Source organism: Bos mutus, chromosome 8, assembly GCF_027580195.1.
Source record: "Bos mutus isolate GX-2022 chromosome 8, NWIPB_WYAK_1.1, whole genome shotgun sequence".
Classification (NCBI taxonomy): Eukaryota; Metazoa; Chordata; class Mammalia; order Artiodactyla; family Bovidae; genus Bos; species Bos mutus.
In genome coordinates this window covers 104,580,247-104,595,839 of record NC_091624.1, presented here as the reverse complement: position 1 = coordinate 104,595,839, position 15,593 = coordinate 104,580,247, and the positions used below count along the sequence as shown (strand labels likewise).

Below are 15,593 nucleotides of genomic sequence, written 5' to 3'. Positions count from 1 at the left end.
TCACTCACAAAATGCCACTGAGTGCCTTATTTCTGAAGCACATAGATCACCTGCAGGAAACACCAAGACTGTGGTAGCTGAGCAGCCGGGAGCAGGTTTGGTGGGCTGATTCCTTTTCCTATGACGACTTCTCTTTTCCCACTATTTGAGTAACTAAGTATAAAGAAGCATACTTGACTCCTATTGGATGTCTTGGGCTTCCCAGACAGCTTATTAGTAAAGACCCACCTCCCAATGCAGGAGGCATGAGTTTGATCCCTGGGTTGGGAAGATCATCTGGAGGAAGAAATGGCAACCCACTCCAGTATTCTTGCCTGGAGAATCCCATGGACAGAGAAGCCTGGCGGGCTACAGTCCACAGGGTCACAAAGAGTCAGACACAACTGAGCACTCACGCACACATATATGGGATGTCTTATGGGAGCAGAGCTGTTTGATTATCTGCATTAAACCAGACTTTGCTCTTCTCTGATGTTCAACTTTTCTTGCTTAATAATTAAGGATGAATGTGGCAAACTGAGTGCAGGTTTATATATTAGATTTATAGATGAAAGCTCATACAGAAGAGTCTATGTGGTTAACAGAGATTGGAACAACTTCCCTGGCTCCAGACTGGAGACACCTTTCCCTCAACACAGCAAAGAATCACTCTCTACTGTAACTACTCCTCTGTTTGTTAAACTTATTAATTGCATCTGATATTCTGTCTGCGTCAGTGGTCATTACTCATTAACTCCTCTGCCCAAACCAGTGTGTCAACTTGAGGTTTTACTATGACACTAAATGATTCCACTGGATCTGGACACGAGATCATGGGATGGACTCTGGTTGGACTGAATAGTACCCATTATTCCTTCAACAGAGAGAGCAGTAGGGGAAAGAGGAAAGGTCTATAGGGAAGGAACATCTGGAAAACACAGGAAGCAAGCACTAGAACTACTTTTCCTATGATTTCATTTGTCAGTTATATCTCATATAAGCTGAGAAGTAAAAACAAACAAACAAAACTTTGACTCTGGTAATTCTCAAAGACTTTTTTGGTCAGCTGACGTCTGCCAACATGCTCTGACTTCAAGGGCACAAAATTTTTGATACTAATTCTGAGGAAAGTGTGAAGATGTGAGACAGCTACAATTTATTCTCTGCTATACTATTACAAAATCTTGTATTTTTATCAAACTGATTTCATTAAGGGAAGATCAGAGGCTCATAATGAGTGGATAAAACACAAAACAGTACATTTTTATTCTTTCTGAGATGAGAGAACCTCAGTGTCAAAGCCAAGGGTCAGAGGAGGGCTAGCAGGGGTTGCCCAGATGGGTCAGAGGCAACAAGGAAATGGTGTTAGATGTTGCAGGTATGGAAGATGGGCATTATGAAGGTACCCAGACAAGTGTAATGGACAGAGATGAACTAATGAACCATCACCAGGGGAATTACCCTGCTTATCGGGAGGAATAACAGAAGGAGAATCATTTTGGATTGCTCTGATTTTCACTAGATTGTAAGAGTATCAGAAAGTAACTCAAAGGCAGAATGGTATCCTCATTGAATTTCCATCCATTCATTGCTTTGTCTACATGACTAGCAAAAGATTCACACATGCTTCCCAATATTAACTCTGGGATAATGAATAAGAGTTCATTAACACTCAGGATAAGAAGTGTGACAAACCAAGCTCTTAGCCAAGAAAGGCGAGTGGACATCTAAATTGCTCTTCTGTTTGGCATGTTTTGACTTGTGACATTGGTAATCTCCCCACATGGTTCCAGGGCTTTACTCTGTGTGTGTCAAACAGGGCAAAAGCTTAAGCTTTCACTGAAGGTTGAGTAAGTAGTCCTGAGATTAAAATAGTGCCCAGGAGTCCTGAATATACTGGGACATCACACTGGCTTAATTAAGCTACAGGACTTCAGTTTCTCTTTCTTTATAGTTAGGCTAAGAGAGACATGGAAACAGACACAGATTTAACAAACTTATAGACAGAAGAGATAGAAAATCTCCTATCAGGCTGCTATTATGAGAATTCCAACTCCCAAGCTTCCTTGCATGTAAGATTGTGCAAGATACTTATTATGCTCTCCAGTCTAGGCTCCCTTATCTTCAAGATGGAGATTATAGAAACTACTGCACAGGGCTGTTGAGAGAATTAAATGAGATAAGGACTTCCCTAGTGGCTTAGTCAGTAGAGAATCCACCTGCAATGTGGGAGACCTAGGTTCGATCCCTGGGTTGGGAAGATCCCCTGGAGAAGGGCATGGTAACCCATTCCAGTATGCTTGCCTGGAGAATCCCGATGGACAGAGGAGCCTGGTGGGCTACCATCCATGGAGTCACAAAGAGTCGGACACGACTGAGTGACTAAGCACAGCACAAGGTGTCCATAGTATTTAGAAGAGTATCCTGTAAATGGTGAGTGCTCAGTTAAAGTTAATTGCTGTTATATGTTTAAATAATTTCATTGGATAAGAGGCAGTACTACATTGCATTTCTCTACTCATGCTCTTGGGGGAAATTGAGCCTCTTCTGCTACAGAATCTCTCCCAGAGAATCCTATATTGTTCAACACTGAGGGCTTCTAGTCCTCTTGAGACTGAAATCAGTGCCTCCAATGATACAAGGTCAAGGGTCTCCCACTATATGGCATTCATGGTTCTCAAAGTGTTACTAGACCTCTTAACTTTAAGAAGGAATTCATGGAATTACCTTTTGATTGCCACCATAGGTTCTTTTCCACGTTTATATTTTAATAAACTATTAAACATTTTTCTTAATTCTCCAATCATTTATATATTTTTCTTAGGATTTTATTTCAAAGGTGTATAGATTTAGCCTTGACAATTTCCCTTTAGGATTCCAGTCTCTGAGAATCTAAACTTCAGCCCTCTCTAGGATCAAACATGTCTTTTAAGTACTTCCCATGCTTTCACCTTTTTCTTGGACTTGAAATATTATAATTTGTAAGTAGATGTCACATTAGGAAAACTAACCAGATTACCCTGAACAGTTTATATAACTATATTTATAATAACTCCAGAGATGTCATTTTTGTCTTGAAGCAACACAGAAAATGAAATGCTAGTTTATTTTTGAGAATCTCTAAAGAAGGAGATGTCTACATTTCTACTTGGGTGAAGTTCACAGTGGTTTAAGCACTATCTGACAATGATTCCCAATGGAATGAGAAAAACGCAGAGCCTCAGACAGGTATGTGATCACAGGCACCTCTAATGCTGATGCTTGCAATGGTACTAGAGCTGAGAGGTGGAGAACAGGAAGTGGGCACACTGTTCTGCCATTACCACAATAACTGAATCCAACCTGATGACTGAAGAAAGTCTCGTTTTTGGACAGATAGTTTAGACTTGGTGTCAATATTGGTCAGGTTTCTAAAATTTCATGACTCCACTTGAACTATTCAAGAACCATTCATGATGATTTTCCTAGAATTTTCAAAGTGAAGTCTTTTGCTCCAAAAGTTCCTGCCAAAAGGATTATAGCTGCTGCTGTGCTGTGCTGAGTTGTGCTCGACTCTTTGTAATCCCATGGACTGTAGCCTACCAGGCTCCTCTGTCCATGGAATTCTCCAGGCAATAATATTGGAGTGGGTTGCCATTTCTTATTCCAGGGTATCTTCCCAACCCAGGGATCAAACCTGCATCTCTAGTGTTTCCTGCATTGGCAGTGGGTTCTTTACCACTGTGCCACCTGGGAAACCCTAATGGTTTATGGCTTATACCAAGTAAAATGATATCAGCTGATCGCAAGTCACATAGCCCTGAATAAAACACAATTTGAATGGCATATTGTGGAAAGAATGATCAGCTCTCTGCTGATGTCCACCCTTAGGCACACAACTTGCTTGCATTTCCTAGACTCCCAGCTTCAGCCAGCCTGGTTTTCCAAAAGGCTGCGTACAGAAAAGGTTTCCTGCAGCGAGCATCTTGCCCTAGGTTGATCCAGGAGTGAGGAATAAGTTTGTGCTATATTTAAGCCACTACCCATTTGGGTCTATTTATGAAAGAAGTTTAGCACTGGAGGGAGGTGGAGTATGGCATCTCAAAGTATGTCACCTGGGCATAAGGGTGACTTTTGAGCTAAAGGCACTTGTAAAACAGCAGGTGCAAGGGAACACTTTAATTTCTCTTTTCTTCCTGAAAACAGGACACAGAACTTCCATGTAAAAGATGCTGTCCCAGTCCCAGGAGGAAGGAAACTTTATCATCAGAGACTGGTGTCAAGGAGAAGAGACATCTATACAGATCTTGTTAAAATAACTCTTATATTTCTTGAGTCTCCTCAATATTTTAGTTACTTTCCTGCAAATGCCTCGCTTCACTCAACCCAGTTTACAAACACTGAGGTTTCACCATTTCTTTGGATCTTCATTTTTCCCCTGGGGGCTCTCGTGGACATGTGAGAACCTGTATGCTTTGCTCCTCTGCTGATCTATCTTATGTCAATTTAATTCTTGCACTGGGCTAGAGACACTGAGAAAGAGATGAAGTTTGGTTTCCCCCACAGTATATCCCAACTAACTATATATGCCGTATTTTATAATTATACACTCTTACTACCATCACACATGAGTAGAGATACCTTAACTTCATTTTAGTCCTTTTTAGTTCAACAAAGGTGTTTTTACAAACTTTACTGTTTAGGAATCTCACAATAACCTTTGACAAATAGCAATGCTAGGAAAATATATATGTATAGTCAAAGCTATGGCTTTGTCAGTAGTCATGTTTGGATGTAAGAACTGTACCATAAAGAAGGCCGAATGCCAAAGAATTGATGCTATTGAATTAGGATTCCAGTCTCTGAGAATCTAAACTAAAGTCCTCTCTAGGATCAAATATGTCTTTTAAGTATTGCCCATGCCTTCACCTTTTTCTGGAGAAAAAGATCTTCTCCACCTTGTGCTGGAGACTTTTGAGAGTCCCTAGAACTGCAAGGAGACCAATCCAGTTGATCCTAAAGGAAATCAACCCTGAAATTTCATTGCAAGGATTGCTGCTGAAGCTGAAACTCTAATACTTTGGCCACCTGATACAAAGACAACTCATTGGAAAAGAACTTGATGCTGGAAAAGATTGAAGGCAAAAGGAGAAGGGGGCAGCAGAGAATGAAATGGCTAGATAGCATTATTGACTCAATGGACATGAATTAGAGCAAACTCTGGAAGACAGCGGAGGTCAGAGGAGTCTGGTGTGCTACAGTCCTTGGGTTTGAAAGAGTCAGATACGACTTAATGACTAAACAACAACATGTTTCTTGAAAACAGCACTGTATTAAGTAACTTTAAAGTCACAACTTAAAACAAAAGAAAGAAATTTTGAGTTCAAACTTTTGATATTATGAAACAGAAAATCCCATAGAACCAGTAAAAAGAAAAGTAAACCAAGTTGCCATTTCAAACCTGAGTTGGTAATAAATACACTTTGAAGAGATATTTCTGTGGTCCAAAAGACCAATAAGAAATCATTATTAACATCATAATTGTCCTTACCTGCTAACGAGGACATATTAATAATGATGCCACCTTCGCCTCCATTTTGCTTGCTCATGTAATCCAAGCCCAGGTAGGTTCCACTGATCACAGAAACCTAGTCCAGGGGCAGAAATAGGAAAAGCAACAGAACCATTATATTTTATGATATAGTCACACCCCAACGTTTCTATTGCTATCTCAGACACTGATGGAGATTTCTGCAAAAGTTATCAATGAAAGGTTATGAAATGGCTGTGTTTTGGTTTTAAGCCAGTAATTAACTCTTTTGTTTGCCTAAACTTGTAGAGCTCATCACATTTCTGCAAAACTTCACTTAGTTGCCCAATTTCTGAGATTTTATGATAAATGTTACATTGCAACAGTATCTTATTAACTTTCATTAATTCATAGCATCTTCAAGAATTCTATATATTCTTTTTCTCTTCTAAATCGTGGATACAAAATTTATTCACCCTGTTTAGCCCATAGTTCTCTTGCCCAGGTATTCTGTGGCACATCCATCTGCTGTTTCATTCTCTTGCCTCTTGGAATATATCATAGTGGATACCCTTGATTGCCTGTATAGTTCTCATTTCCTTCTTTTTTGTATTTGTACCTACTTCTTCATGTAATACAAAGGAAGGCAGTCTCCCTTGCTTTAGTGCAGACAGTGGTTAATCTAATTGAGTCACAGAAATCCCATTCACCTTGCCTGTGACTGGTTTAGGAGATAAAAGTGACCCATTTCCCAGCCAGTAAGACCAGAGAAGGAGTCAGCCGCAAGTGGGGTCCAGATTGGGGAGGGTGATGAAGGAGGATGCTACAGAGAAATTTTTCAGTGCTTTTAAGAAAACCAAATGATTGCATTACTCCTTTTTCATTGCTTTGTACGCAGGGAATGGCAGGGACATTACTTTGAAAAGCAGAGATATTATTTTGCCAACAAAGGCTCAGTTCAGTTGCTCACTCATGTCCGACTCTTTGCAACCTTGTGGACTGCAGTACAGAAGGCTTCCCTGTCCATTACCAATACCCCAGAGCTTGCTCAATCTCATGTCCATCCAGTAAGTGATGCCATCCAACCACCTCAACCTCTGTCATCCCCTTCTCCTCCCACCTTTCCCAGCATCAGGGTCTTTCCAATGAGTCAGTTCTTCGCATCAGGTGGCCAAAGTAATGAAGTTTCAGCTTCAGCATCAGTCCTTCCAATGAATATTCAGCACTGATTTTCTTTAGGATGGACTGGTTGGATCTCCTTGCAGTCCAAGGGACTCTCAAGAGTCTTCTCCAAAATCACAGTTCAAAAATATCAATTCTTCAGTGCTCAGCTTTCTTTAGAGTCCAACTCTCTATCCATACATAACTACTGGAAAAACCATAGCTTTGACTAGATGAACCTTTGTCAGCAAAGTAACATCTCTGCTTTCCAATATGTTATCTAGAATGCTCATAGCTTTTCTTCCAAGGAGCAAGTGTCTTTAAATTTCATGGTTGCTGTCACCATCTGCAGTGGTTTTGGAGCCCCCAAAAAGAAAGTCTCTCACAGTTTCCACTGTTTCCCCATCTATTTGCCATGAAGTAATGGGACCAGATGCCATGATCTTAGTATTCTGAATGTTGAGCTTTAAGCCAACTTTTTCACTCTCCTCTTTCACTTTCATCAAGAGGCTCTTTAGTTCTTCTTCACTTTCTGCCTTAAGGGTGGTGTCATCTGCATATCTGAGGTTATTGATATTTCTCCCAGCAACCTTGATTCCAACTTGTGCTTCATCCAGCCTGGCATTTCTCATGAGGTACTCTGAATATTAGTTAAATAAGTAGGGTAACAATATACAGCCTTGACAGACTCCTATCTCAATTTTGAACCAGTCTATTGTTCCAAGTTCGGTTCTAACTGTTGCTTCTTGACCTGCATACAGATTTCTCAGAAGGCAGGTCAGGTGGTCTCATATTCCCATCTCTTTAAGAATTTTCCAGTTTGTTGTGATCCACACAGTCAAAGGCTTTGGCATAGTCAATAAAGCAGAAGTAGATGTTTTTCTGGAACTCTCTTGCTTTTTCTATGATCCAACGGATGTTGGCACTTTGATCTCTGGTTCCTCTGCCTTTTCTAAATCCAGCTTGAACATCTGGAAGTTCACGGTTTACATACTATTGAAGCCTGGCTTGGAGAATTTTGAGCATTACTTTGCTAGCATGTGAAATGAGTGCAATTGTGTGGTAGTTTGAACATTCTTTGGCATTGCCTTTCTTTGGGATTAGAATGAAAACTGACCTTTTCCAGTAGTCATGTATGGATGTGAGAGTTGGAACATAAAGAAGGCTGACTACTGAAGAATTGATGCTTTTGAACTGTAGTGTTGGAGAAGACTCTTGAGAATCCCTTGGATTGAAAAGAGATCAAACCAGTTAGTCCTAATGAAAATCAGTTCTGAATATTCATTGGAAGGACTGATGCTGATGATGAAGTGCCAATACTTTGGCCACTTGATGCAAAGAACCAACTAATTGGAAAAAACCCTGATGCTGGGAAAGATTGTAGGCAGGAGGAGAAGGGGATGACAGAGGATGAGATGATTGGATGGCATCACTGACTCAATGAACATGTGTTTGAGCAAACTCTGGGAGTTGGTGACGGACAGGGAAGCCTGCCATGCTGCAGTCCACGAGGTGGCAAAGAGTTGGACATGTCTGAGTGACTGAACAACAACAATGGCTGGAATGAAGTTATAGAGATAGCATCCTTAAGAGGGAACCACCATGAACAATGGCAGATGGGAGAGATGACAGGGACTGTCCTGATGATATCACAGAGCTGCAGCATCAAGCAGCCCTGACTCAGTGTCCTGTGAGATCACATAGCTGTTTCACCTAGACTGAGTGGGGGATTATTGTTCCCTGGACACATGGTCTTCAGTAATGAAATCACTTAATTTTGTTCATCACTCTTGCAGCTACCTTTTTGATAGCTTATTCTTAGTACTGACACCCACATATAGGCACCTTTTCGGTATTATTGTAACATTTAAGAATTAATTGGCACTTCCATGGTGGTCCAGTGGTTAAGAATCTGCCTTGTAGTGCAGAACACACTGGTTTTCCCCCTGGTCCTGAAAGATCCCACACGCCACAGAGCAACTAAGCCCATGTGCCCAACTTCTGAGCCTGTGCTCCATGACAAGAAAAGCCTGTGCACTGTAACCAGAGACAGCCCCTGCTCTCCACAATTAGAGAAAGCCTGCGTGCAGCAACAAAAACCCAGCACAACCAAAAATAAATAAATAAATAAGAACTAACCACTATCAAAAGCAACTTGTGACATGCAACGTATTTGAAACCTTACATTCCCTTTTAGATTTAAGAACGCCTCTCCCTTCCAACTTAGACTTTTAAGAGAAAATTTCCTTTTGACATCTTAATTCCTATGACTTTCATTTTTCACAATACTGCAAAGAAAACAATGTAACAGAGAATGGGATAACGAGTCTGAACCTGAGGGCATATATTGATGGTAACCTTCTTTTTATTTTAAAAATTCCTTGTGGAGTTTTCTTGACAAGCATCCAGAGTTGCCTCTATACCTAACAGTAGTTTTAGCACAAAGAAGTAAACTGAAGATTCTATTCACTCAAGCCATACATCAGTGTGATATTAAGCAAACTCAGGGAGAATGCATAAAACTTGCACGTGATTCCCTTTTAAAAGGAAAAAAAAAAAACTTCAGTGGTTTATATAAGAAGGATTAACAAATGTACATGGCTGGAATTACTGAAGTCAGATTCTGTGTGTTTCTGACCAGGTCTCTAGCATGTCTGAACAGAACCTCTGTTTATGTGTATTGACACTACTCTTTTATTCTCAGGTATTTACAGCTTTGCTGACACCTGTTTTGGGTTTTCAACATCTACATGAGGCAGCCAGATAGAAGATTGGGGAATGTTTTTTTAAAAGCCAGATTTATTTCCTGGTTTTTGATGGAGGAGGAAAAATAATGGTCGTGCCATCTATTATCAGGTTAAGAATTGAGTAATTTTTCAAATGAAAGTATTCTTCAAATAAATCTACAAGAAAAAAACCTTAATGTTTTAGCTGAACATATATGATATTTTCACCTCTTTTCCTTTACTATGACAATCTCTTCCACATCCCAGATCATATATTAAGGAAAATTCAATGTCTAATTTTACATGTGGTTAGTCACTAAGTTGTGTCCGACTCTTTGCAAACCCATGGACTGCAGCCTGACAGGTTCTTCTGTCCATGGGAATTCTCCAGGCAAGAATACTGGAGTGAGTTGCCATGCCCTCCACAGGATCTTTCCAACCCAGGGATCTAACCCAGTCTCCAGCATTGCAGGTGGATTCTTTACCAACTGAGCCACCAGGGAAGCCCTAATTTTACATAGTGAGAATAAGTAAAAACTTGACTATTGACAAAATAATCTAATGAGCACATGCTTACTCAATATTTTTGGTTATGAAGAGAGAATTTTTATATGTATACTGAAATTACAATTGTTTAGTATTCCAAATCTTAAAGTACTTTTTTTCATGAATTAAGGCATTCTGTAACTTAAAAATCACTCTCATAAATCCCCCTATCCTGGAAATAATTCTCTAGTAATAAAGATAAATGGATAAATGAACTTAACTCCTCTCATTAAGCATCATGTCTTCTATTATACACACATATATGTATAGATAGGCTTCCCTGGGGGCTCAGCAGAAAAAAAAAACCACCTGCAATGCAGAAGACCCAGGAGATGTGGGTTTAATCCCTGGTTTGGGAAGATCCCATGGAGGGGAGCATGGGCTTCCCTGGTGGCTCAGACAGTAAAGAAGAATCTGTCCGCAATGCAGGAGACCTGGGTTTGATTGCCAGGTCGGGAAGATCCCTGGAGAAGAAAATGGCTACCCACTCCAGTATTCTTGTCTGGAGAATTCCATGGACAGAGGAACCACAGAGTCACAGAGTCAGACACAACAGAGCAACGCACAGACACATATATGTATATATGTTCCATTTATATTTGTATGTGTGTGTGTGTTTACTACTGAAATTTTCTAATCTGTTATTTCCTTTATCTCATTTCCCTCCACTCTGGAGTTGCTTTCAGTTTATTTATGGTTCTTGTGCTACATAGTAAGTAAAGCAATTATAAAAAATTCTGTCATATAATCATAAAACTCTACCTTTTAGGTTCTTGTTTTTCCTCCAGTCAGTTTTTAAGGGATACTAATAGACATGATCATTTTTTCTGAAATCTATTTTCATCTTTTTTTTTCTTCCATGTTCAATCTTTCAAAATTTCTGCTTATTTAGGGGGTAAATATGATTTTGTTCCCCCTTGCAGAAGCTACTTATAATTCAGGAAGCCTTGACTAACTAACTAAAATAGTTCTATAGGATCTTTAGATATGATAGAGATGCAATAACAGAAAGTAGTTATTAATTTAAGTTGTAATCAGCATGCTTGGGAGCCAAGAAAAAGGAGTATGCTTGACAACAGGGTTTCAATCTGTTTCCTCAACTCTTCATTAGAGGCAGAGTAGAGCAGAAAAGTCTACCTCATTTAGAAATGAGATGGTGGGAATGAAGAAAATGTGACTTCATACAAATTATGCTTTACTGAAGTTTAACCAACTTTAGAGGTAAAAGGATTATTTTCATCTTTTCCCAATCTGGGAAATACAAAATCAGAAAAATGAAATAAAAATTCATAAACTTTAAAAAATATTTTATTTATTTTACTTTTATTTATTTCTTCGGCTGTTCTGGGTCTTAGTTACGGCATGTGGGCTCTAGTTCCCTGACCAGAGATCAAACCTCGGCCCCCTGCATTGGGAGCATGGATGCTTACCTATAGGACCATCAGGGAAGTCCCGAAAGTTCATGAGTTTTAAATTCAGGTATAGAACAAATCCTTTTAAAGAATCCCCAGTGATAGCCATCAATTTTATTTAATTTTTATTTGAATATACTAGTGGAGTCAATACAAGTTAGTCATATGCCCAAATTAAGTCCTAAGTCCCACCCAAGTGTGAATGAGTTATTTAGGTTTATTAAAGTTTCAAATAGTGAAATAAATACATTACCAAATGACTTAATCAGTATTCAAATACTTTATCAGTATTAAGTCTACCTCTGCTCAATGGCCAGACCAACAGATAGTTATGTAAAAATTATTTCTTTCCTGAATGTTCCTTGTGAGTCTGAGCAGCTATAAATAAGGCTCCTGTGGCTGATTTCAGTCTGAAAAGGAAGGACAGAGAAGTCTAATGGGAAAAAAAAGACTGGGAAGAGGTTTACTGGAGCTCTTGTGTGGGACACATGGTGAGAACCACTGTCTGAAGAATGAAGAAGGGATAAATTTGGTAAGGAATAAAAGTGGAAGGATAGACGATACTGTTTGCAACACTGATGTAATAGGAAACCATACAAACATTGTACTGAACACAAAAATGAATATCTGTGTCTGCAAAATATCACAGGATAGCGGTTTATTTTTCTAATACATTTTAATTGAACATCTACTAAGCATACAAAACAAAAATGTTCTGCCTTGAAAGAACTTACAGCATATTATCATACGTTGTACATGTATCAAAATAATTCTAATAAAATTTCAAAAACTGATACGCCCTATGAGGATAAGTTATGTTGTATAAGCTTTCAGAAGAGGGAATGATATGTGGTGAGGTTCTTTAACTAACTGGTGACTCTCTGACATGGACAAGAATATGGAAAAAACATGGAAAAGACCACACACAGAATTGTAAAATTCAAGGAAGCAAATTATATTCAGTGCAGAATTGAAAAAAAAGTATTATACACTAACCACACACAAATATTTGCATTCTACTACCAGAGATAATCAAGTTAGGAGGACAATGATTAGTCAGACTCTAATCTACTCTTGCAATGCGTATTGTAGGTAGCAGTGAAGGAACTTGTTTTTAAGTTATATATGGGTGACAAAGGTTATAGCTTGTTCTCTTTCTGTAACATTAAACAAATGTCATCAGTCTCTGGAGTTAAGCTAAGGAGTGGCCTCTGTCAGCAGACTTCAAAGAAAAGTAAAGGCCAGCTGAGTTTCAATGAGGAAGAATCCTGGAGAGTGAGCTATAACCAAAGGGGACAAATAAAATTCCCGTCTTCCAGAATTCTCTATTTGCAGATACTGCAAGAACTTCCCAGCTTGGAGCAGATGTTTATTCACCTGTGTATTTATTATAATAAAGCAAACATGCCCTCTCTGCTGGATGAAAACAGATCATTAGAATCCAATCCTATCCCCCCTGTGATATCTCTTCACTATTTTCATGTTTCTTTATATTAACTCTAATCATTGCACACGTTTTCTGACAGCTGATTTCTCAGAGAAAAGACACAGTAGATACCCATTATGAATGAACTGAATATGGAAAATTTACATCCTAGGGACCTCTATCTATAAAATATCTGGAGTTTTACAGATTAAACTAAAAATCATAGTGATACACAAGGGAAAGTACTGTTGTGTGATTTTTTTTTTATTAGTATAGCTCAATTTAAAAAATTTGGTCACTTTATGTGGTTTCAGAGAGTGGCATAAGTTCATAAAAATATATCTTCTTTAAATTCCTGAAGTTTCCAATTGGTTGCATGTTCAAAAAAAATTTTTTTAAGTCTGGCAACCAAAGGATATACTGAAGTATGGTTCACAATCAGTCAGGGATAACCACCAAAGAGTACACATAAAATGTACTATTTTCTTACCAGCCAAAGAAAATTAAGGCTATCCAGTGGAATTTAAGGTAAGAATGGAAACAGAACATAGACAAAAAGAAAATTTAGTGAACATGAAGCATGAACTAAAGCAAAAGGAATAAATCCTAACAGAAGAGTAAAAATAAATGAGTGGCTTAAATTCACAAATATAAAAAGTAAAAAGTTCTAGGATGTGATTTGAAAAATAAGATTTTACATTATACTGTTAGCAAGAGACAAAATTAACATAAAAGGTTATTTTCATTTTCAAAATTAAGAAACAGAAAAAAGTATGCCTAGGTAAATGAGAATCAAAAGAAAACATGGATGCCAATTTTATATCTGGAAATAGAAAACACATGAAAATTCCCAGGTTGCAATAGGGTTATAACTTGAAAAAGTCAACAGTCGATAAATTATGATCACCAGCCATTTATGCAGAATTAAAACTGACAGGATGACTGAAAGAGGTAGGCGAATTGACAATTGTCATTTGAGATATAACTACATCCTATTCAGAAACAGACCAATGAAGGAGATAAAGTAAGCACAGGAATAACTGACAGCCAAATCAAATAGAAATATTTTCAGAAAATGATAAGATCTTATCATTCACAACAGAGACACAAATGTAAAATTAAATTAGATGTTAACTAAGCAAAATCAATGGTGTTAGACATTGATACACTGTAATAAAGTAAGATTTAGCCAAGAGATCTAACTATGGTTCACAGAATGAAAATATTTCATTTTACTTAACTATACTATTTGTGTAAAGTAGAAGAAAATCAAAGAGTTGTCTCAACTTAGAAACAGCAGTTGTGAGGTCTCTAAACGTACACACATCAGAAACATTTTGAGAGACACTTAACAAACACCTTTTAAAGTTATTTATAATACCATACACAAAAATAAACTCAAAATGGATTAAAGATCTCAATGTAAGACCAGAAACTATAAAACTCCTAGAGGAGAACATAGGCAAAACACTCTCCGACATACATCACAGCAGGATCCTCTATGACCCACCTCCCAGAATATTGGAAATAAAAGCAAAAATAAACAAATGGGACCTAATTAAACTTAAAAGCTTCTGCACAACAAAGGAAACTATGAGCAAGGTGAAAAGACAGCCTTCAGAATGGGAGAAAATAATAGCAAATGAAGCAACGGACAAACAACTAATCTCAAAAATATACAAGCAACTCCTACAGCTCAACTCCAGAAAAATAAATGACCCAATCAAAAAATGGGCCAAAGAACTAAATAGACATTTCTCCAAAAAAGACATACAGATGGCTAACAAACACATGAAAAGATGCTCAACATCACTCATTATCAGAGAAATGCAAATCAAAACCACTATGAGGTACCATTTCACGCCAGTTAGAATGGCTGCAATCCATAAGTCTACAAGCAATAAATGCTGGAGAGGGTGTGGAGAAAAGGGAACTCTCTTACACTGTTGGTGGGAATGCAAACTAGTACAGCCACTATGGAGAACAGTGTGGAGATTCCTTAAAAAACTGGAAATAGAACTGCCTTATGATCCAGCAATCCCACTGCTGGGCATACACACTGAGGAAACCAGAAGGAAAAGAGACACGTGTACCCCAATGTTCATCGCAGCACTGTTTATAATAGCCAGGACATGGAAGCAACCTAGATGCCCATCAGCAGATGAATGGATAAGAAAGCTGTGGCACATATACACAATGGAGTATTACTCAGCCATTAAAAAGAATACATTTGAATCAGTTCTAATGAGATGGATGAAACTGGAACCTATTATACAGAGTGAAGTAAGCCAGAAAGAAAAACACCAATACAGTATACTAACGCATATATATGGAATTTAGAAAGATGGTAACAATAACCCTGTGTACGAGACAGCAAAAGAGACACTGATGTATAGATCTGTCTTATGGACTCTGTGGGAGAGGGAGAGGGTGGGGAGATTTGGGAGAATGGCATTGAAACATGTATAATATCATGTATGAAACGAGTCGCCAGTCCAGGTTCGATGCACGATACTGGATGCTTGGGGCTGGTGCACTGGGATGACCCAGAGGGAGGGTATGAGGAGGGAGGAGGGAGGAGGGTTCAGGATGGGGAACACAGGTATACCTGTGGCAGATTCATTTTGATATTTGGCAAAACTAATACAATATTGTAAAGTTTAAAAATAAAATAAAATTTAAAAAAATTAAAAAATAGTTATTTTGAAACATGATACCCAGGAATGCTTGAGACAAATCTTAGATAGAACTAGAAGGAGGGTGTTTGCATTTTAAAATAGTACCTTTTGATCTGGGTCAAAGGATTTTAGGGATCTGTCAAGCTTGGGGTGCAA

General features: G+C 38.4%; 1 protein-coding gene across 2 annotated transcripts in view; it reads right to left on the bottom strand.

Annotated features, from left to right (window-relative positions):
* HPGD (15-hydroxyprostaglandin dehydrogenase) overlaps nt 1-15,593 on the bottom strand; it is a 36,426-nt gene that overhangs the window by 16,165 nt on the left and 4,668 nt on the right. For both annotated transcript variants that reach the window (XM_005892182.2, XM_005892181.3), the window contains exon 4: nt 5,510-5,606. In XM_005892182.2, the coding sequence (XP_005892244.1) occupies nt 5,510-5,606 (97 nt within the window). The remainder of the gene's footprint in view (nt 1-5,509; nt 5,607-15,593) is intronic.